The 24831-nt window shown below is 34.4% G+C and overlaps 1 protein-coding gene across 1 annotated transcript in view; it reads left to right on the top strand.

Moving 5' to 3' along the window:
• kcp (kielin cysteine rich BMP regulator) overlaps positions 1 to 24831 on the top strand; it is a 53086-nt gene that overhangs the window by 15082 nt on the left and 13173 nt on the right. Inside the window, exons 9-38 of the mRNA XM_079873803.1 lie at positions 686 to 779; positions 896 to 969; positions 1073 to 1252; positions 2137 to 2230; positions 2327 to 2409; positions 2528 to 2621; positions 2941 to 3023; positions 3201 to 3286; positions 3383 to 3473; positions 3564 to 3663; positions 3784 to 3869; positions 4533 to 4629; positions 4901 to 5026; positions 5969 to 6094; positions 8767 to 8919; positions 11130 to 11255; positions 12635 to 12760; positions 14354 to 14479; positions 17278 to 17454; positions 17967 to 18049; positions 18528 to 18621; positions 18857 to 19039; positions 19237 to 19407; positions 19584 to 19760; positions 21390 to 21472; positions 21771 to 21944; positions 22092 to 22271; positions 22909 to 23173; positions 23784 to 23866; positions 23970 to 24063. Of these exons, the coding sequence (XP_079729929.1) occupies positions 686 to 779; positions 896 to 969; positions 1073 to 1252; positions 2137 to 2230; positions 2327 to 2409; positions 2528 to 2621; positions 2941 to 3023; positions 3201 to 3286; positions 3383 to 3473; positions 3564 to 3663; positions 3784 to 3869; positions 4533 to 4629; positions 4901 to 5026; positions 5969 to 6094; positions 8767 to 8919; positions 11130 to 11255; positions 12635 to 12760; positions 14354 to 14479; positions 17278 to 17454; positions 17967 to 18049; positions 18528 to 18621; positions 18857 to 19039; positions 19237 to 19407; positions 19584 to 19760; positions 21390 to 21472; positions 21771 to 21944; positions 22092 to 22271; positions 22909 to 23173; positions 23784 to 23866; positions 23970 to 24063 (3709 nt within the window). The remainder of the gene's footprint in view (positions 1 to 685; positions 780 to 895; positions 970 to 1072; positions 1253 to 2136; positions 2231 to 2326; positions 2410 to 2527; positions 2622 to 2940; positions 3024 to 3200; positions 3287 to 3382; positions 3474 to 3563; positions 3664 to 3783; positions 3870 to 4532; positions 4630 to 4900; positions 5027 to 5968; positions 6095 to 8766; positions 8920 to 11129; positions 11256 to 12634; positions 12761 to 14353; positions 14480 to 17277; positions 17455 to 17966; positions 18050 to 18527; positions 18622 to 18856; positions 19040 to 19236; positions 19408 to 19583; positions 19761 to 21389; positions 21473 to 21770; positions 21945 to 22091; positions 22272 to 22908; positions 23174 to 23783; positions 23867 to 23969; positions 24064 to 24831) is intronic.

Raw genomic sequence — 24831 nt, 5'->3', positions numbered from 1 at the left:
TTTGAATTAAAAATAAACTGCACTACAAAACCTGTAAAAAGTATACAGACTTTTAAATACTTTGTATGAGTGTAAATGTTAAAAAAGGTTCAATGGTAAAACTAAAATAGCAAAAGATAAGTTTTTGAGATGCTCCTGCAATAAAAATGGTATGTTAAGTTTTTCAGTGAAATATTTTAATATTAATGGTATAAATGTAATGGTAGCGGTTCAACATTTAATAAAATTATTAAAATTAAAGTTAAAAATATCAATGCTTATGTAAAACTATTCACAACATCTGATAAAATATCAAAAGTGGAAAGAGTGTATATGCTGTAAATGTTCTTACTGGCTTCAATCAAGAGACTTTCTATAAGTTTCTAACCAAATGCTATTTTATACCGCAAATGTTTCTTGAATTTTGTTATGCATGTTTCAGGATTATTATATTTAACTAAAACAAAAATTGTTATCTGAAATTAAAATAAATTCCAGCTGCCTAGGCAACATTTCTCATTTGCGTTTAGTACGTTTTATTGCGTTTTATTTAAGTACTAAACTAAAAATAAAAATGAAATAAACTAAAACTAATTCATAAAAATGAATAAAAACTATATGTCAGGTGTGGGTGTTGTAGAGAATGCAGAACAGAATTAAGCCGAAGAATTAATGCGCTATGCATTATGCATGTGTTTATTTGCAGAACAGTGAGGTGTCATGTAATCGCATTGAGTGTCCGCCCACCCCGTGTCCCAACCCCTACATGAGACGTGGGGAGTGTTGCCCTACCTGCTCTGGTACACGCTCACAAGCACTTTTGAGCTCTTTATTTGAGCTCTATCATATCTCTGTGACTCTAATGGTTCTGGAACCGCTTACACAGAAATGTGCGTGCCTATTATGTCCTTTGCAGCATGTGATGTGGACGGTCGGCCGTACAACGACTCTTTCAGCACCATCGATGGCTGCCAGATCTGTACATGTCAGGTGCTTCTCTCTCACTTTTTACATGCATAAAGTATTACATGTTAATGGATGAAATGACCGTATTTGGATGAAACTGGGCTGTGTTTTGTATTTTGCTCATCAGGGTGGGAATCAGGCGTGTGTTGATGTGCAACAGTGTCCTCAGACGTGTCAAGATGGTGTGAAGCCACCGTTTGGCTCCTGCTGCAAAGATTGTTCCCGCTGTTACTTTGAGGGGCAAGTTGTCCTAGACGGCGTCTCTTTTCAAGCCAGCCGTGACCCCTGCAAACACTGTGTGTGCAATGTAAGGCTGTGAGATGACAATGTGCATTTCTGTTTCGTCCTTGTTGGGATTCATCAACCACATAGTTACAATTAGACATTAACGTTAGGATATTGTAATTATTATTTAAAAGAAATGTATATTTTATATTATGAAAGTGCTTGTATTAGTGATCTATTTATTTAGAATTTAGTAGACATAACTTTTGGACTGTCTGATACAATTTCCTGCTCTCTTTTACACTTTTTCTCCTTCACAGACTACTTTAAATGTAATGTGCTTATTGATTTACATTATATATTCTTACTTACTATGAAAATTAATATGGTTTTATAGTTGCATTACACCATTAATTAGTGTTACTTAAATGTTTTCTGTAAAATGTAGGCCTGTATGTAAGTTTGCAAAAAATAAGTTTAGCATTTTTCGCAAAATTAATGTAAAAATCAAACAAATTGAAACAAGTATTATGTTGTAAATCCAAAAAAAGTAATGTTACTTTACTCATTACTTTCGCAAATGTAATTTTGTTATATTTAATTAAATTTGATTACATTACAAGTGTTTATTATTTTTACTAGTTTTTTTTTTACTTTAAGTTTTTCGTGTAATATTTATATTTTATTTTATTTCAATCTTTTCAGTTAATAATATTTCATATATTTTGTTTTAGTTACCAATAACAGCACTGTACATAACACACGTTACTAGTTATGCATTACCCTTAATGTTGGCCAAAAAGATTACGTATTTCACTTCTAAACACATCTTGCATAGAGTATATATTCTAAAATTCACTACTATGTCCTCTACAATGGTGCTTTTGGTCATTTGCTGTGTATTTTTGAAATCAGCATTAATTAAGGAGGTTGTGTGTGTGTGTGTGTTTGTTTTTTTTCTTGTAGGCAGGGAATATAGAATGTCACACTCAGTCGTGTCCTGCACTTCCTTGTCCTTTGGTGGAGACTGTAGGTGGGCAGTGCTGTCCCAGGTGTCGAAGTAAGTGTGATTTGTACATTTTTGTACATTTTAATGACATGCAACTTGCTCAGACATGCTCATACTCATCAAAAAAGTATTTTGTTTGATATGAAGGTTGTGTCCAGAACAATGTGTGGCACCTGCACGGTTCTCAGTGGAACCATCCTGATAACCCCTGCATGACCTGTATATGCATGGTGGGTCATCACCTGTTATTGATTATATAGCTTGTTTTCTTAATGTATTGCATATCTCATGGGCTATCAGTGTTTTAGTCTTTAAATTGAATCTCTCTTTCTCTCTCTCTCTCTGTAGGAGGGTCAGGCTCAGTGTGAGCGTGAACACTGTCATGTCCCCTGTGCAAACCCAGCCTCTGCTCCCCACGGATCCTGCTGTCCTGTCTGTGACGGTGTGTCCAAACTTTTAAAAATGACTTGTCACTATACTTTTAAATCACTCAGAAATCAGAACATTTGAGAGCATGCAATCAGATTGAAATATATTGCTTGTCTTATTGTGACTGATTCATTTGTTGACATTTTTCCAAGAAAAAGATGTTTGTTAGAATTGAACAATGCCATGATATGTCATTAACTACAAACATTTATTGACAGGCTATGGTTGTATTTCTTCAGATAGAAGTGTCTATTAAATGGCTACAGTACTTATACTTCACATGAGTTTGATATATTTACATATAGTTCTATACATACATATTTTTCTCACAGGTTGTAATGTGGATGGAAGGGACATCCCGAATGGGATGGATTTGCCGCCAGGATCCCAGTGTGAGGGCAGATGTACATGTGTGGTAAGTTGCATAAGAACTGAGTTGAATAAGAGATATTTCATTTTATTTTATTTTAAAATGTATACCTTGAATGCAGTGTAAATGACTTTGAACAAAAGTGTCAAATGTTGTAAATTGGTTTGGATTGGTTTTGAAAAAAAAAAAAAAGCATTCTAGCAGAAGATATTTTTCTTTCAGAATGGGAATATTAATTGCGTTCGGTACCCCTGCCCACCGACTCCCTGTTATAATCCAGTGAAGAGACCAGGAGAATGTTGTGCACGGTATTAATAACATTTTTTCTTAACAATTTTGGCTAAAGTAGTAAACGAGACGGGCATCTTAAAGGAAACACATCTTATTAATCAATTGGTGTTCAGATGTGAGGAGTGCAGATATGAGGATATTGTATACACAGACAGTCAAAGATTCGTATCCAGAGAGGATCCGTGCTTGAATTGTCAATGCTCGGTGAGTGTTTTCACTTTAGATAAAAGTGTTTACTAAATGTATGAACATTTGAATGTATTTGTATGTGAATGTGTCTATCTTGTGATACAGGGTGGGCAAGTGTCATGTGAATCTACAAGATCTTCATGTCCGCCTCCCAGTTGCACGCACCCAGCAAATTCACACGGCCAGTGCTGCCCTACTTGTCACAGTAAAGAAGACAAACACAAGCATCTCTTTCCTGCTCTCCTGCTCTAACATGCAACATAATATCAAAGTGGTCCTGGCTTCCAAACACATAAGTAAAAAATTTGTTTTTACTTTGTTTCAGTGTGTAATTATGAAGGAAGGATTTACGAAAATGGAGAAGAGTTTAGGCCTCCTGGTGGTGGTCCATGCCTTCAGTGTACATGCAAGGTGAAACACACACACACAGACACACAGACACACACACACACACACACACACACACACACACTTACTTAGAGTGAAAAGAGCTATTCTGAATCCAGCTTACACCAATGTTAATCTCTTCAATGAAATTATTGATGAAAATGTTTGATTTTGACAATGTTTTTTCAAAGTAATTAAAGACATAGCCTACTGTTGATAGAATGGTGTTTTTGTTAAATGTTGATACATGCTAAAATTATTATATAAAATGTTTTAAGTATTTGGTTTAATCTTTTTGTGTCAAATAAAATGTTGACTAAAAATTTACTGCGATATTTGGCTAAAATTGAAGAATGTGATGACACAATATTGAGTAAATTTAAAGAATATTTATGTCAAAAGACAACAACTATGACTTAAAAAAAGTAAAAAACACACACACACACAAAAGTACCATAGAATTAGCCCATGTGACTCATGCACTATATTCCAAAATCATCTGAAGCCATATGATGGTTTTATGTGAGGAAAAGGGCAAAATTTAGGTTGTTATCTGCTTGAATATCATTTGCATATGTGCATATTCAAACAGCACACACATCAAATATCAAAACACATCAAATATCATGCTAGGTCTGAAGGCACTGAAGCCATTGATTCTTGTGTGTGTGTTTTTTTTTGTTAAAGGCTGGTAACGTGAGATGTCACCAGGAAAGATGCCCATCTTTGAATTGTGTAGTTACCACTATCGCTTCTCCTAACAACTGCTGCCCAGTGTGCAGAGGTAAGACACTGATTCAAAGGTTTGGGGTCGGAAAGATATAAATTTTCTGCAAATTAGCATCACAGGAATAAATTACATTTTAAAATATATTCAAATAGAAAAGTTATTTCAAATTGTAATAATATTTCACAATGTTACTTTTTTTTTTACTGTATTTTTTATCAAATAAATGCAGCCACGGAGAGCATAAGATACTTCCTTTAAAAACATTCAAAAATCTTACCAACTTCAAACTTTTGAAAGTTTTCGTGTGTTCATTCTGTGTTTGTAGGATGTATCTGGAATGGCGTTCAGTATGAGGAAGGAGCCACGTGGACTGACGCTGGCCAAAGATGTTATTGTGTGGGGGGGCAGGCTAAATGTAGTCCACACCGTCCACCGCCAGAGTCACCCACAGGTAAGAGAGAGAAGAAAAGACTACAATTTAAAGGCCTACATAGTTGTCTACATAGGCCGCTACATTTTAAGGCAGCAAACAAAGTAAAATATAGAAAGTAAATTATTTGAATACAAATCTGACCAAAATATAGTTCAAATAAATGCTGAATATATTTTGTAAATAGGGTGGCTTAAGGAAATATATTTTTTTCAAATTTATCTTCAAATATTAAAATATACTACAACTAAAAAAAGAAAAAATATTATAATCTAATATACAGTATATATTTCTAAATATATTTTATTGTCCTAACTATAATTAAAAAATAAATATTTTTCATTCATCAAACATTGTAAAGATTGGAAATGTATATATATGAGGAATTATAAGTATTTTTTAAAAATATATTTTAAAATTTATTTATTTATTTATTTTATTTTTTTGTGTTATTAGCAATATTTTTGTAGAATTAAAATGTGTATCATTTGAAATGCATTTTAATTAGATTGAACTAATTTTCTCTGGACAATTCTTAATACTGAATAAAACTTCATTTTGCTTGAAAGTTTTCACTGTAATAAACTCATTGCCGTGCTTTCTGGGATTTCCTGGGGCTGGTTGCATGAACATAGCTATTATGTTTAGACAGTGTCTAAAGTTCTAGTATGACCCACTGGCAGTTAGTCAGGGGCAGTCAGTCATGTGACACTGAAGACTGGAGTAATGATGCTAAAAATTCAGCTTTGCATCACAGGAATAAATTACATTTTAAAATATATTCAAATACAAAAGTTATTTCAAATTGTAATAATATTTCACAATGTTACTTTTTTTTTTACTGTATTTTTTATCAAATAAATGCAGCCACGGAGAGCATAAGATACTTCCTTTAAAAACATTAAAAAATCTTACCAACTTCGAACTTTTGAAAGTTTACGTGTGCTCATTCTGTGTTTGTAGGATGTATCTGGAATGGCGTTCAGTATGAGGAAGGAGCCACGTGGACTGACGCTGGCCAAAGATGTTATTGTGTGGGGGGGCAGGCTAAATGTGGTCCACACTGTGCACCGCCAGAGTCACCCACAGGTAAGAGAGAGAAGAAAAGAAGACTAGAATTTAAAGCAGAACTTGGTAACTTTTTTAACTTAATAAAACTGTCTAGAATTCATTTGGATGGTTAAACAACCTGTTCTGGTGATATAGGTGACTTTCCCCGCTCCCCTCAGCGTTCCCAGCTGGAAAACCAACCTTGCAACTTGGGGACTACCGTCCCGGCAAGATAGAAATTGGAAGTCTCGTGAGAAGCCAGAACGAGAACGAGCGCGAAACACGAATTGCTTTACGGCAATTCGACAAAAACACACACGCATGTATGATGTATTACCAACCTCGGTAGACATAGCTCCACACAATACAGTTGGCTTGCTCCGATCATAACAAACGCACATGAGCAGCGGTAGAGGGGGGGGGGGGAGGCCGCCGCAAGTGAGTTTTATTACGACAGTGAGTGTTGTGAAATATACGCCCCACAGCTGTAGGGAAGCTCGTGGGGAAAACATGCGACAACAAAAGGGAAAATCAGCGAAGAAGTGACTAGAGTTCGCTAGAGTTGCCGAGTTCTGCAGCTGTGGGGCGTATTATATATATATATATATATATATATATATATATATATATATATATATATATATATATATATATATATAATTTTTTATTTTTTTTATTTTGTGTTATTAGCAATATTTTTGTATAATTAAAATGTGTATCATTTGAAATGCATTTTAATTAGATTGAACTAATTTTCTCTGGACAATTCTTAATACTGAATAAAACAGGTATATCTAAAGTAGCATTTTGCTTAAAAGTTTTCACTGTAATACACTCATTGCCATGCTTTCTGGGATTTCCTGGGGCTGGTTGCATAAACATAGCTATTATGTTAAGACAGTGTCTAAAGTTCTAGTATGACCATAGACTGTAAAAAATATGGACAAAGCGTCTGTGACGTCACCCATAGACTTTCTGAAGAACGGTTTTGAAGCCGTTTATGGGGGGTATGGGCGGCGCCATCTTGGAAAATCTTGGGAAATCCTAACCCCGCCCACCTTCTGGCCAATCCATATATGGGCAAATGACGCGAGTCCTGTTATTCTGCAAATGGAACAGCGCGCGTCACTCAGCTCGCTCTGCTACTCCGGTTATCTCTGTATGTATATTTTAGGCAACAATAAAACGAAATAAGTTATAAAACACCACACTGCCTCTTTTCGTTTTCATTTAAAAAAATCTTAAACATTATAGCCACACAAATGTGGTTCAGGCAACGCGTATTGATTATATTCACTGCATATAACGTTAGCCTATTTATAACAAAACGAAATATAAAACTAACCCTGCCTCTTTTTGTTTAAATATAATATAAAAATATTAAACATTTTAATATGGTCCAGGCAATATGTGCATTTGTACTAAACAACAGATGTTGCAGTAAACAACATTACAGATCATCTTCGTTGTATTAAAATTTAAAATGACAAAACTCAACCCAGTCTCTTTTTGTTAAATTTCAGTTTTAGCAATATTAGCCATTATAAAAGTATAAGTAAAAGGTACAAGAAGCTATACAAATAAAGCAAACAATTCAGTCAAACATACAAAGTCAGCGCTCTAGTCTAACCATACAACGGTAAAGTTAAATAGCTTATAAAGTTATGAAATTTCACTTAACTTAGCCCTCAGCCAAAACGATTGGCCAGGGAACAAATTATAGATTCACGAGACCAAAAATCGCCCGTTAGATATACACAAGATGAATTATATCTCATGTTTAACTACTACAGAGACCCCAGAGTTAGCGGCAAACGTCAGAACGACTATCCGAGGAAAGGCTGTTCCCGGCGGGGTACATGAGTGCCGAGTGCCCGGTGATCACCTGCATCTCACAACCTGGATAAAATTTTCATAAATCTTTATAAATAAACCACAGATTTGAGCTTTAAACAACTACATTCTCGCCTGAAAAACTCTTAAAACTACATTTCATGATACAAAAACAGTAGTATTATATTTCAACTGTATATTAAAAAATGGCGCTGCTTATTGTCATTCTCCTTGGCGCAGCCTATGCTCGTTATCAGCTGTCAATCAAGCTGTCAATCAAAGTTAACCACGCCTTTATTTGGCATACATTTTATATCTAAATACTATCTAAACTAACGAGTTAGAAAAAAATTCACCCCCTCACAGTTGTCAGGCACTCGGAACCTATCGAAAAATACAATAAAAGTCCATGGGACCAACCTGTAAAAACATGAATTTATGCTGTGAAAACGGACATTTTAACATGGGGGCTATGGACATTTGCTCCATTTTGGGACCTTCCCCTAGCGGATTTTCGATGTATTGCAGTTTTTCGCACTTCCGGGTAGGCTTCATTTTTCAGATTAGAATGTTGCCGCTTGAGTGTGACCCACTAGCAGTTAGTCAGGGGCAGTCAGTCATGTGACACTGAAGACTGGAGTAATGATGCTGAAAATTCAGCTTTGCATCACAGGAATAAATTACATTTTAAAATATATTCAAATACAAAAGTTATTTCAAATTGTAATAATATTTCACAATGTTACTTTTTTTTTACTGTATTTTTTATCAAATAAATGCAGCCACGGAGAGCATAAGATACTTCCTTTAAAAACATTCAAAAATCTTACCAACTTCGAACTTTTGAAAGTTTACGTGTGTTCATTCTGTGTTTGTAGGATGTATCTGGAATGGCGTTCAGTATGAGGAAGGAGCCACGTGGACTGACGCTGACCAAAGATGTTATTGTGTGGGGGGGCAGGCTAAATGTGATCCACACTGTCCACCGCCACCGACCCTCGGGCCCTACCCAAAACCCACCATACCCACAGGTAAGAGAGAGAAGAAAAGACTAGAATTTAAAGGCCTACATAGTTGTCTACATAGGCCGCTACATTTTAAGGCAGCAAACAAAGTAAAAGATAGAAAGTAAATGATTTGAATACAAATCTGACCAAAATATAGTTCAAATAAATGCTGAATATATTTTGTAAATAGGGTGGCTTAAGGAAATATATTTTTTTCAAATTTATCTTCAAATATTAAAATATACTACAACTAAAAAAAGAAAAAATATTATAATCAGTTTTATATTATACAGTATATTTCTAAATATATTTTTATTGTCCTATCTATAATTTAAAAATAAATATTTTTCATTCATCAAAAATTGTAAAGATTGGAAATGTATATATGAGGAATTATAAGTATTTTTTTAAAATAGATTAAAAAAAAGTATTAGCAATTTTTTTGGACCAATATTGTAGAATTTGAAATATATTTAAAAATAAATCTGAAAATGTATCTGCATATATTTTAAAATACATTTAGCATTAATTCAACATATTAAGATTAGAAATGTACATATGAGGAAATATAAGTAATTAAAAATGATATATAATAATAAAAATAAAAAATATATATATATTATATATCATTTTTAATTACTTATATTTCCTCATATGTACATTTCTAATCTTAATATTTCTAATATTAATATATATATATATATATATATATATATATATATATTTCTAATCTTTTATATATATATATATATATATATATATATATATATATATATATATATAGAGGCTATATATATATATATATATATATATATATATATATACAGTGCAATGCATAAGTTAATACACCCATGCTAAAGTTGACTAAAAAGAGGAATAAAAAATCATGTTTTGGAAATTGAACTTAATGCCTTAATTTAAAAAATTAGGAAAAATCCAACCTTTTAGGACACCAATTTTCTTTGTGAATGAATAATGTATCGTAAATAAATAAATGTTCTTCCTTAAAATACATGGTGCATAAGTGTGTACACCCCTATGTTAAATTCCCATAGAGGCAGGCAGATTTTTATTTTTAAGTCTTTTTTTTTTATTAATTTTTAGGATACTATGCATCCTGATAAAGTTCCCTTGGCCTTTGGAATTAAAATAGCCCCACATCATCACATAGCCTTCACCATACCTAGAGATTGGCATGGGGTACTTTCCATAAGATCATCTCTCAATGTAAATCAAACTAGCTTTTAGGCTAACTGAAATAAAACCATGCCAATCTCTAGGTATGGTGAAGGCTATGTGATGATGTGGGGCTATTTTAATTCCAAAGGCCAAGGGAACTTTATCAGGATGCATAGTATCCTAAAAATTAATAAAAAAAAAAATACTTAAAAATAAAAATCTGCCTGCCTCTATGGGAATTTAACATAGGGGTGTACACACTTATGCACCATGTATTTTAAGGAAGAACATTTATTTATTTACGATACATTATTCATTCACAAAGAAAATTGGTGTCCTAAAAGGTTGGATTTTTCCTAATTTTTTAAATTAAGGCACTAAGTTCAATTTCCAAAATATGATTTTTTATTCCTCTTTTTAGTCAACTTTAGCATGGGTGTATTAACTTATGCATTGCACTGTATATATATATATATATTTTTTTTTTTTTTTTTTTTTTTTTGCAATATTTTTGTATAATTAAAATGTGTATCATTTGAAATACATTTTGAAATATATCTGAAAACATCTGCATTTTAATTAGATTGAACTAATTTTCTCTGGACAATTCTTAATACTGAATAAAACAGGTATATCTAAAGTAGCATTTTGCTTGAAAGTTTTCACTGCAATAAACTCATTGCCATGCTTTCTGGGATTTCCTGGGGCTGGTTGCATGAACATAGCTATTATGTTAAGACAGTGTCTAAAGTTCTAGTATGACCCACTAGCAGTTAGTCAGGGGCAGTCAGTCATGTGACACTGAAGACTGGAGTAATGATGCTAAAAATTCAGCTTTGCATCACAGGAATAAATTACATTTTAAAATATATTCAAATACAAAAGTTATTTCAAATTGTAATAATATTTCACAATGTTACTTTTTTTTTTTTACTGTATTTTTTATCAAATAAATGCAGCCACGGAGAGCATAAGATACTTCCTTTAAAAACATTAAAAAATCGTACCAACTTCGAACTTTTGAAAGTTTACGTGTGCTCATTCTGTGTTTGTAGGATGTATCTGGAATGGCGTTCAGTATGAGGAAGGAGCCACGTGGACTGATGCTGGCCAAAGATGTTATTGTGTGGGGGGGCAGGCTAAATGTGGTCCACACTGTGCACCGCCAGAGTCACCCACAGGTAAGAGAGAGAAGAAAAGAAGACTAGAATTTAAAGCAGAACTTGGTAACTTTTTTAACTTAATAAAACTGTCTAGAAATCATTTGGATGGTTAAACAACCTGTTCTGGTGATATTGGTGACTTTCCCCGCTCCCCCCAGCGTTCCCAGCTGGAAAACCAACCTTGCAACTTGGGGACTACCGTCCCGGCAAGATAGAAATTGGAAGTCTCGTGAGAAGCCAGAACGAGAACGAGCGCGAAACACGAATAGCTTTACGGCAATTCGACATAAACACACACCTATTTTTTACAGTCTATGACACACACGCATGTATGATGTATTACCAACCTCGGTAGACATAGCTCCACACAATACAGTTGGCTTGCTCCGATCATAACAAACGCACATGAGCAGCGGTAGAGGGGGGGGGGGAGGCCGCCGCAAGTGAGTTTTATTACGACAGTGAGTGTTGTGAAATATACGCCCCACAGCTGTAGGGAAGCTCGTGGGGAAAACATGCGACAACAAAAGGGAAAATCAGCGAAGAAGTGACTAGAGTTCGCTAGAGTTGCCGAGTTCTGCAGCTGTGGGGCGTATTATATATATATATATATATATGTCATTTTTTATTTTTTTTATATTGTGTTATTAGCAATATTTTTGTATAATTAAAATGTGTATCATTTGAAATGCATTTTAATTAGATTAAACTAATTTTCTCTGGACAATTCTTAATACTGAATAAAACAGGTATATCTAAAGTAGCATTTAGCTTAAAAGTTTTCACTGCAATTGATACTTTGCACGTGACGTCAGTTGTACTGGCTGGCGGGCAAGAACGTCATTCTCTAGCAACGAGAACCAGTAAACTAATCAAGGATCTTGCCAGGACGTTGCCAGTTTTAATATACAAAAGTTGGTGTTTTGAGGTACACGACATGTCAGATAGTTGTTGTGCGATTGGATGCACTAACCGCGTTTGTTGCCCGCCAGATATCACGTGACTGCAAAGTATCAATAAACTCATTGCCATGCTTTCTGGGATTTCCTGGGGCTGGTTGCATAAACATAGCTATTATGTTAAGACAGTGTCTAAAGTTCTAGTATGACCCACTGGCAGTTAGTCAGGGGCAGTCAGTCATGTGACACTGAAGACTGGAGTAATGATGCTAAAAATTCAGCTTTGCATCACAGGAATAAATTACATTTTAAAATATATTCAAATACAAAAGTTATTTCAAATTGTAATAATATTTCACAATGTTACTTTTTTTTACTGTATTTTTTATCAAATAAATGCAGCCACGGAGAGCATAAGATACTTCCTTTAAAAACATTCAAAAATCTTACCAACTTCGAACTTTTGAAAGTTTACGTGTGTTCATTCTGTGTTTGTAGGATGTATCTGGAATGGCGTTCAGTATGAGGAAGGAGCCACGTGGACTGACGCTGGCCAAAGATGTTATTGTGTGGGGGGGCAGGCTAAATGTGATCTAAACTGTCCACCGCCAGAGTCACCCACAGGTAAGAGAGAGAAGAAAAGACTAGAATTTAAAGGCTTACATAGTTGTCTACATAGGCCGCTACATTTTAAGGCAGCAAACAAAGTAAAAGATAGAAAGTAAATTATTTGAATACAAATCTGACCAAAATATAGTATAATTTTGTAAACAGGGTGGCTTAAGGAAATTTTTTTTTTTCAAATTTATCTTCAAATATTAAAATATACTACAACTAAAAAAAGAAAAAATATTATAATCTAAAATACAGTATATATTTCTAAATATATTTTATTGTCCTAACTATAATATTTTTCATTCATCAAACATTGTAAAGATTGGAAATGTATATATTAGGGCTGTCACTTTACGTTTGAAAATCGATTGCACAGTCGATCGGACCAACCAACGCAAGTTTCGAAAACGAAAATAGGGAATCGATTTTAACAGTCTTTTCTCGGGGCGCGTCCAGCTCGTCACGATACGCCCGCAGCGAACGCACGTCACACAGCAACTGCAGGCTCTGACAAACACACATAACAGCAAATTATACTTCTGCATAATGTTTCTCTTTTTACTACAAAACTGTGAATTCTGCCGGTATTCAGACAGTCTCATGCAAACAGATACAGATTTGGGCTACGGTCTACAATCGCCTACGTAGGTGAAATTTGTTTGACATTTCTAATCGTAAACACAGCCATGTTGAAGCCTGCAGTAATGTTTTTCATTGATGTTATGGCAGTCCACTCTGGTTATTGTTTTTCGAGAATGTTGCTCTCCTGTTTGTCATTGTGCACGAAACTTCACGCCAATAAATCATCAGGAATATTTGCTGACTTGTGCGCATCTCAAGCGCCCTCTTTATGTTCGTCCTAATGCCTGTTAGTTGTCCGTGGATTTGCCCATATTTGGCGTTTAATATGGAAACGTCTTTAGACATGGAAAATCGATTTTACAATCGATTCAATGAACACTTATGTCTCAAAAATCGAACAGGATTTTTTCACAAAAGTGACTGCCCTAGTATATATAAGGAATTATATGTATTTTTTAAAAATATATTAAAAAAATTTTTATTTTATTTTGTGTTATTAGCAATATTTTTGTAGAATTAAAATGTGTATCTTTTGAAATGCATTTTAATTAGATTGAACTAATTTTCTCTGGACAATTCTTAATACTGAATAAAACAGGTATATCTAAAGTAGCATTTTGCTTGAAAGTTTTCACTGCAATAAACTCATTGCCATGCTTTCTGGGATTTCCTGGGGCTGGTTGCATAAACATAGCTATTATGTTAAGACAGTGTCTAAAGTTCTAGTATGACCCACTGGCAGTTAGTCAGGGGCAGTCAGTCATGTGACACTGAAGACTGGAGTAATGATGCTGAAAATTCAGCTTTGCATCACAGGAATAAATTACATTTTAAAATATATTCAAATACAAAAGTTATTTCAAATTGTAATAATATTTCACAATGTTACTTTTTTTTACTGTATTTTTTATCAAATAAATGCAGCCACGGAGAGCATAACATACTTCCTTTAAAAACATTCAAAAATCTTACCAACTTCGAACTTTTGAAAGTTTACGTGTGTTCATTCTGTGTTTGTAGGATGTATCTGGAATGGCGTTCAGTATGAGGAAGGAGCCACGTGGACTGACGCTGGCCAAAGATGTTATTGTGTGGGGGGGCAGGCTAAATGTGATCTAAACTGTCCACCGCCAGAGTCACCCACAGGTAAGAGAGAGAAGAAAAGACTAGAATTTAAAGGCCTACATAGTTGTCTACATAGGCCGCTACATTTTAAGGCAGCAAACAAAGTTAAAGATAGAAAGTAAATTATTTGAATACAAATCTGACCAAAATATAGTTCAAATAAATGCTGAATATATTTTGTAAATAGGGTGGCTTAAGGAAATACTTATAACTAAAAAAAGAAAAAATATTATAATCAGTTTTATATTATACAGTATATTTCTAAATATATTTTTATTGTCCTAACTATAATTTAAAAATTAAATATTTTTCATTCATCAAAAATTGTAAAGATTGGAAATGTATATATGAGGAATTATAAGTATTTTTTAAAAATAGATTTAACAATTTTTTTAGAAATTATTTTGGACTAATATAGTAGAATTTGAAATATATTCAAATGCAGATACATATATAAAATGTATCTGCATATATTTTAAAATACATTTAGCATTAATTCAACATATTAAGATTAGAAATGTACATAATATGAGGAAATACAAGTAATTAAAAATGATATATATATAATATATTATATTATTACTTATATTTCCTCATATGTACATTTCTAATCTTAATATTTCTAATATTAGTATATATATATATATATATATATATATATTAATATATATATATATATATATATATATTTTTTTTTTTTTTTTTTTTTTTAGCAATATTTTTTGTATAATTAAAATGTGTATCATTTGAAATACATTTTGAAATATATCTGAAAACATCTGCATTTCTCTGGACAATTCTTAATACTGAATAAAACAGGTATATCTAAAGTAGCATTTTGCTTGAAAGTTTTCACTGCAATAAACTCATTGCCGTGCTTTCTGGGATTTCCTGGGGCTGGTTGCATAAACATAGCTATTATGTTAAGACAGTGTCTAAAGTTCTAGTATGACCCACTGGCAGTTAGTCAGGGGCAGTCAGTCTTACTTTTCGGTATCAAAATAGGCTAATCTACGTTTTTATGCAACCGGCTTACTAATGTTTGTATAATAGCCATGCTGCTTTAGATTTACATAAGCTGTCTTATTTGCACAAGTTTACAGTCTGTTTAGAACACCTCACATTGTGAGTGTTCCTACAATGCTAAGAGGGTGTAATGGTTGCTAACATCTATAACTATCCATCCGGCAGGACAGATAACGATCAGAATAAGTTATTGAGAAGGTTTTGATAAATATGTGACAGAGTGCTGTGGCTCCTGTGGGCGGTGCAATTACAAGCAGCGTTTGTATGAAAACAGCCAAAAGTTCAAGGACCCGGATGATCCCTGTACGACGTGCACCTGTAAGGTACACGCAATACTAGATTTTACATTTCATGAATGTTTAATACAAGGTTTTTATAGGGTTCGGGGTTTGTTCAATCACTAACCATAAGTATGAGCAACTGTGATAGTTAAACACTATTTAAATATTTCAGTCAAGCCCTAAAACTAACTTTTTGCCACACCTGCCAATGGCACGTGACTTAAAGGAGAAGTTCACTTTTAAAATGAAAATTCTGTCATCATATACTCACCCTCATGTATGTTGTTTCAAAGCTGTATGAATTTCTTTCTTCTGCTGAACAGAAAGGAAGATATTTAGAAGAATATCAGTAACCAGACAGTTTTTGGGTCCCATTGACTTCCATAGTAGGAAAAAAATATACTATGGAAGTCAATGGGACCCAAAAACTGTCTGGTTACTGATATTCTTCTAAATATCTTCCTTTCTGTTCAACAGAAGAAAGAAATGCATACAGCTTTGAAACAACATGAGGGTGAGTATATGATGACAGAATTTTCATTTTAAAAGTGAACTTCTCCTTTAAGAATAAAAAATTACCATAAATATGTTTTAACAGCCATGAAAATGTTATTCCAGTCAAGAGCAATGAGTAATTGTTCTTTGTCTTTTTTTGTGTGATTAACATTAAAAACAGACAGCAGCAAGCATATTAGGCTGCTGTCACTTTAAGAGCTAATGCACGTATCCAATATACTAGTACACATGCGTTTTCTTTCTCAACTGTTTACGTTCTGTTAAGACATACTTACAGTATGCTTAAAAGGATACTTGCAATGATGGACATTTTGACATAATTTTGTTTGAATATGTCTGTTTAAGCGCAATAAGACGTGAAAGAGAGCTCAATTCAGTATTCGCACGCTGTCTGAGACGTGGATTTCTGGGCACATGCTTTGGATGTTTGCACACAGAAAAATTTCCTGTGTTCCCAGAGTTCTCTTTCTCGTCTTCTTGAGCTTAAGTATTTAAATTGGCAACTAAGGCTTAAACTTTCGTGACGATGCAACACTGATCCCTTTCAACTGTCCCGAGAGTTCATGTTTGTTTACGTTCATGTTGCATTGTTAGAATTTATAAAAAAAATTACCGGCCAACTGCCAATTGACACCGTATCATATACTCACCAAGACCAACTTTTACTCGAATTTGGCACTTGGCAAATGTTAATTTTAGGCCCTGGTCTCAGTTTTTATTAAATGTTTAACGTTGTTAAACGGTTGTTCTTTTCTGAAAGTGTAGAAATATAGTAACTATCGGCCAGTTTCAATACGTGTGTGTGTGTGTGTAGGATGGTAAGACTAGGTGTGGTATAGCATCATGTAGTCAAGTGACGTGTTCTAATCCGTACACTCCTCCTGGAGAGTGCTGCCCCCAGTGTCCAGGTACACCTTCACTAAATATTCTCAGATAACTTGATCTTAGTGTGCACACTAACAGTTATTGTCTCCTCTTGCCATTTTCTTCCCTTAGGAGTCTGTGAATATGATAACCGCATCATTGCTAATGGAGAGACATTTCCAAATCCTCGGAATCCATGTGAGGATTGTGTTTGCACTGATGGACGTGTGGAGTGTAGGAATCGCGAGTGTCCAAGGCCGGACTGCAACAATCCTCGGCCGGGGACGTGCTGCCAAAACAACTGCAATGGTGAGAGCCTTAAACATCAAAATTGCATTAGAACAAATTTGGTTTCACAAATTAACTTTTTTTTTTTCTCATTTTTTTTTCATTTTTTACCTAAATGAATGCACATTTAGATAACTTATGTCTTACGAATAAAATTAAATCAGCATAAACTAATATGTATGTTATTATATGTATAATTAAGCCTAGAATTATTTTTGTATATTTTTATTTTTGAGGGCATTTTTGTCAATGTGGAAACCCTCTTAATTTCTAACCCTAAATATAAATAGACACAAATTAGAGTATACAGTTAACAGAATGTGGCAAGCTTAGATCATTTGGTCTTGAAAGAATTTAATGAGAAATGCTTGAGACATTGAGACAATTAAACAATGGAATTTTCTATGTGTGCATTTGAATAGTCTCGAATTTCTCTCCATTCAATGACATTTCTGATTAGGAGAAATACAACTCTTTCCTGTAAGCATGTATGCAAACCAGTCACTTATAAATCTCCTCTCCCTTTCCTATAGGATGTAGATATGCAGGTAAAGATTATCCAAATGGAATGGAATTTCCACATCAAGAAGACAAATGCAGGACATGCCGTTGCACCGTAAGTGTCTCTTTCTCATACGCTACCATTCAAATGTTTGGGATTGTGAGAAAGGCTGCATTTTTATTTTATGAAATATTATTACATTATTAATTTATTTATAGATTATACATTACATTTTAAAAGAACTGTATTTTATGTTAATATATTTTCAATAATGTAATTTATTCCTGTGATGTAAAGCTGAATTTTCAGTCTTCAGTGTCACATGATCCTTCAGAAATCATTCTAATATGCTGATTTGCGGCTTATTATCAATGTTGAAATGAGTTGTGCTGCTTAAGATTTTTGTGGAAAATGTTCAGGATCTTTGATGAATAGAATGTTCAAAATCTTTTGTAAAATTATTATTGTTTTTACAGTGATTTTTGATCAATATAATACATCCTTGCTGAATAAAAGTATTATATAACTTTTGAACGGTAGTGTCCACACATCCACACAAATGTGTTGTGTATCTGTGTGTGTTTGTCTGTAGAATGGTAACGTCCAGTGTCTGATGAAGCGATGTCCAGCGGTGCAATGTGCTGATTCGTTTGTTCCACCAGGAGAGTGCTGCCGCCAGTGTCCAGGTCACACTGCTGCTCTTATACCACAATCACGTCATGCCTGAATCACCTTAATTACAAGATGACAATTTGAAGATTGTGCTCTAAGCTGTTCACATGCTAGTTACTATTCAGCAACTCAAAATTACCCTAATTCTAACATTGATGTGACATCATTACACCCTATATGTCCATAAAAGTGTTTTTTTTTTTTTTTGAGTGGATGTAGATGTAAATGTGTTTATCTCATTCCTTACAGCACCCTCTGCTGACTGCAATGTTGAAGTGGGAAATTACAGACACAGGCAGCAGTTCCACCATCCCCTTGACAGCTGTCAAACATGCATTTGCACCGATGGGGCAATGACATGCCGGCACAGGCCCTGCCCCTCTGCCGCCTGCTCTCACCCCATAGTTCAAGAGTGCTGTCGCACATGTGATGGTATTTCATCAACAACTGATATGTAGAGAGCAGTATTTATATTTACATATGTGTATATGTACAGAACCGTACAAAAGTTTGGGGTCAGTAAAAAAATATTTTTAAGAAATGAATAGTTTTTGATTGATCAAACTTCTGAATGGTACCATCAAATATATCAATCACAAATATGTCTGTGTCTGTCTTTGGTTTTGCAGGTTGTCTGTATAATAGCAGGGAACACACTAACGGTGCTACATTTGAGGATCCATCAGACCCATGCAGGACGTGTGTTTGTCGTGATGGGACTGTGACCTGTAACCGTAATCACTGTCCCCGTAGTGACTGTCCTTTCCCTATACAGGGCAAGTGCTGCCCACAATGTGATGGTACGTGTTTGAGTACACTTATACACATTCATGTGAAGATTTGCGTGATGTACAAGAATTTAGTATTATTATTGTCTGTTTAAGTGTCTTATAAATACTGTATATATATATAATTAATTTGATATTATTATTATCATTATTATTATTATGAGTTGTATTTTTTTCTTCTTCTTCAGGCTGCATGTATGCTGGTGTGGAGTACCTGAACGGTCAGGAGTTTGCAGACACTTCTGATCACTGTGGTCGTTGCATTTGCATGAATGGTCACGTGACCTGCAATAGGAGGCTATGTCACAATCCAGGGTGTAGGTACCCCACCAATAGGGCGGACCAGTGTTGTCCTGTGTGTGAAGGTACCGTATCACACTGTGTCTAAATACAAAGTGCACTTTCAGCAGAATTTAAATTTTACAGTAATTCTCTTCTGATAAAAATTAGAACAAAGTATTGATGACTCCCCTTACGAAAAATAAGTTTATTCAAGTGTTCTATTAGTATACTTCTTTTCAACTAAAAAGAAGAAAGCATACTTTCAGTCTACATTTTATATACTTCTCAAAAATATACTTTATGTACTTCTCAGAAATATACTTAATTACACTTAAGTGTACTTGACTTATACTGAGAGAAAAGTCCAAGTATATTTGGCCTATACTTGTACTCAATCTTTTGATCGAGATATACTTAAAAGTTTAATTATTCAAAGTATACTTGGCTTGTAGTTGTGTTAACTCTTTTGATCGAATAGCCTATTAAATATACTTTTTTTTACATAGTTTTTCATTTACAGTCTTATGAAACTTACATTGTTTGAAAATATTGATTAAAATATTGATATAAAACAGATATGTTTCTAATTCTGCGTATCTGAATTTTTGGGTAGGCTAGTCCACTGGTAGTGCACATAGGAATTTACTTTAATTCTACTTTACTCTTTCCCCACCATTGACTGAATTTTCCAGCCATCAATGTTTTCACTGTTATACGGGGCGCTATATGACATCTTCTAGTACAGAATCTCCGGATCAAAACACAGGAGAAGAAGAAGCTGAAACAAGTGATAGAAGATTGCTGAATCAAATGTAAAATAACGGCGTGTAAATCAAAACGGCATAATATTACCAAATGAAGCGTAACTCATGAAGAGAAAACGACTGTGAAGCTTTGGGGGTGTCGGACTCGATCTACTCGATCTGTGTTTTGATCATCGTTCTGAATCTGATCAAGGCATAGTCTTTGACAAAAATGTTTTGTTTAAAATGTTGCCTTTCTTTATGAAACTTACCAACATTCAAGTGTTGATTAAAAAAGAATGCATGAAGCTAATTAAATGTTTTTAAAATTAAAGTACAGTTAAAGGTATTTTTCAAGTATAACAAATAATATCTACATTTGAACATAGTAGTATACTGCAAGTGCAAAAATAATATATAAATAGTAAACTATAAGTATAATATTATGTTCACTTAAAGAAAATTTCCAAGTATACTTGCAGTAAAACTACTAAACAAGTAGTTTACTGAGAGTACACTTCAGTGTGTACTTTCATAAACAAAAAAAATGTACTACTTGTATTAAAATAGTAAACACTTACACTTATAGTACACTTAAACGTATACTACTAAAAGTGGGCCAATTTAGTCCCAAGCAGTTTTGAAATAGTACACTTACAAGTTTACTACAAGTACACATTGATATTAGTATACCTACTACTTAATGTATACTTAAAAATATACTTGAACATTACTTAAGTATACTTCATAAAATTAACTTGAAGCACACTACTTTTTCGTAAGGGTCATCCTGCACTACAATGATTTTTGTCCAATCAGATGCTCTTTGGAATGAGAATGCCCTGCCCTATCATAACACCTGCAACTGACTTGCAAGTTGCAAATTAGAGTTCGTGGCTGTGGCATAAGCGTGTTTGTTTGTGTGTGTGTGTGTGTGTGTGTGTGTGTGTGTGTGTGTGTGTTGTACAGGCTGTCAGTTTGAGGGAAGAGTTTATGCAGATGGTGAGTCGTTCCAATCACCCACAGGATCATGTGAGGAGTGCAGGTGTTATGTAAGTATCTATCTATCTATCTATCTATCTATCTATCTCACAATATTGCCAGAGCTTGGAATAAATGCACAATTTTGTTTTTACATAATTCAAATAAACAGTGTAACAAATTAGAACATGTGTGAACATTTGATACCTCAGTGTTTATCTATCGTTCTGTCTATTGTTCTGTATATTGTTCTGCCATTCTATCTGTCATTCTTTCTATCGTTATATCTGTATAAATTTAATCAATGCAATTATGTTTTTTGTGAGTGTATGTGAATTAATGGTGGGGCTGGATGTTTTTGTTGATCAGAGAGGTGAGGTTCAGTGTTCTCCTAAAAGCTGTCCCATGATCTCCTGCAATCACCCTCAGCGGGACCACTGCGCGTGCCAAACGTGTGAAGGCTGTCAATACCGCAGTCGGGATTGTGAAAATGGAGAACGCTTCCCTGATCCCAACGACCATTGCCAGGGCTGTATTTGCCTGGTACACAAACAAACACCACTTTGTTACCAAAGTTTATCTTCATTTTAAACCATATATCATTATACATTTTTTGTGTAATGTATTTTTCTGTTGTTGCCGCTGTGTTGTAGTTTTACTTAACACATACTGTTTTGTGTATGTGTGTAGAATGGAAGTGTATCATGCACACCCGTGTCTTGTCCAGAAGTGTCCTGCAAGCGCCCTGTGCGTCCTCCAGGTGAGTGCTGTCCTGTGTGCACAGGGACATGTGAACACCTGGGACAGGTGTATGAGAACAGTGCCACATTCACCCCACCCAACGACCGCTGCTCTACCTGCACATGCCTGGTAAGACCACCAGTGTATATGTGTACATTTACCATAGTAAATATAGTTATCACCAAAATACACTAGCAACAATGGATTAACAAAAAATATTGAAATATACCATTGAAATACCATATTGTTGTTTTTTCAACAATAAAATAAATTATAAAATAAATGAATAGAATATCAAATAAAAATGATTATAAAACTATTTACATTGTCAAGTCAAATCACCTTTATTTATATAGCACTTTTTACAATACAGATTGTTTCAAAACAGCTTTACAGTGATAACGGGAAAATAATGCAACAAAGTTTGTTTCCGCTGTACAGCAGATCTAGAAGAAAATAGCATCATAGTCCAGCTTAAGTAAGTTCAGTGATGGTTCATTTTTGTTGTAAAAAAGTGATTAATTTACATATATATATATATAGCAGTGATGTCATCATCCAGCTCAGTTCAGTTCTCATATCAATAATATTGTTGAATATTAAGTGTCCCGAACTAAGCAAGCCAAAAGCCAAAGGCGACAGTGGCAAGGATACTGCCATACTGGCTACTGTATACTGTATATCAATATAACATGGTATTACCATCTGATACCATCACCATGCCATAGTACCAAACATTTTTTAACATATTGCATTTGTTTTCCAGAGCGGAGTCGTGTTGTGTGAGAAAAAGCCGTGTTCTCAGCAGTGCACACATCCGGTGCACAGTAGGCACTGTTGTCCGGTGTGTGACGACTGTCTGTTTGAAGGACGGACGTTTGCAAACACACAGATGTTCAACGCCCCCTCGGACCCCTGCAGGCGCTGCGTGTGTCAGAGCGGCTCTGTTACGTGCACCATGGTCGACTGTCCTGTGGTTTCCTGCCGGAACCCCTTCACCCCACCGGGACAGTGCTGCTCACAGTGCAGAGGTCAGTGTGTCGACATGTGAGGTCAGTAGCAAACACTAGATAGCATAATTATATTATCTAGGATACCATGTCTGGGAAAAAAAAGGCTGCAACATGTAAAACAAAATGAAATACACATTGTTTTGAAGGTGGATCCCAAATTAATTTATTCTAATTTTACCTAATGCCATAATAATGCCATGTTTTGTTCACTGTCAACATTCAAATAAATATTAATATAAAATAATATAAAATAATACAAAAATATATATGTAATATACAATAAAAAATAAAACTTCTACCCTGCTGTCTCAGGTTAATTTATTATGATTTTACACTAGCAACAATACATAAACAAAAAAGTGCCATTGTAATACCATGGTTTTTTTTTGGACATGTACCATGGTAGGATCATGATACAAAAGTCGTAATACATAAAAATGGTATTTAAACTGAATATTGTTATGTATACTGTATATTAAAAAACTTAACTTTCAAGCTCTGTTGAGATCAATTCAGCTCACTAGGCTCTGGAAATCATGTTTGTCTGTTTAGTTGTGAGTCTGTGTTTTTGTGATGATTGTGTCTGTATCTGATCTGAGTTTGACCTGTGATCTCTTTGGCCTCACAGGATGTGTTCAACAAGGTCAGGAGTATGAAGAAGGACAGAGCTTGGCCCTCCCCTCTAAACCCTGCATGAACTGCACCTGTGTGGTAAGACACGCAACACACAAATTCAGCCGTTAGCATCTCATCCTGACTCAAGCATGAGATTTGACGGATAGAAAGGTTCAGTGTTTACAAATGTGTGTTTCAGGACGGTGAGATGAGCTGTGTAGGTCCTCATTGTGCTAAACTGACCTGCATGCATCAAGTCACTGATCTCGGCTCTTGCTGTCCCCGCTGCAGAGGTACAGAAAAGTAAATTAGGACATATAGCATTTTTTTCCTGACATTTACTTATAATGTTAGTCAAATTTCTTTGGATTAATTTAGTTTTTCATGATAATTGACCAGCCTTTCTGTGACCCCTAGACTTAAGCAAAAACAATTTGCTTTTGCTGCTGAACCTTTAAAACTTCTTTATACAAATGACCTCTAAGATATGCTGAACTCATGGTGGTCATATGTAATGTGCTTATAGTTGTGAATACAATACCTTTAATTAATGAATGACACTTTTTATGTTTGAATGAGTACTTTATAAATTATTATTATTATTATTTATTTTATTATAAAATTACAATTTAATGAAATAAAATGTATTCATAAAGATACATTTAATTTATTAAATTTAGTTATACTATTTATACATATTTAAAAGATGAACACTTCATTAAAAATGAACGCAAATATTATATGATATTAAATAAGACTTAAAGCTTTGGTTCACCCAAAAATGAAAATTCGGTCATCATTTACTCACCCTAGTGTCAATTTTCGTAGATTTTTCCCTAAACCTAACTACGTCCTATAATATTTATACTCTAGCGCGTCTACAGTCGGCTGAGTCTAACCCTATATCCTAGCGCGTCTACACATCGACGTCAGCTGGGTGCTAATCAATCCTATACTCTAGTTCGTCTACAGTTGGCCGAGTCTAACCCTATACCCTAGCGCGTCTACACATCGACGTCGGCTGGGTGCTAATCAATCCTATACCCTAGCGCGTCTACACA

This window comes from Squalius cephalus (genome assembly GCF_949319135.1).
Source record: "Squalius cephalus genome assembly, chromosome: 6".
Lineage (NCBI taxonomy): Eukaryota > Metazoa > Chordata > Actinopteri > Cypriniformes > Leuciscidae > Squalius > Squalius cephalus.
The sequence above is the reverse complement of the archived record's forward strand: the minus strand, read 5'-3'. Positions and strand labels throughout refer to the sequence as shown.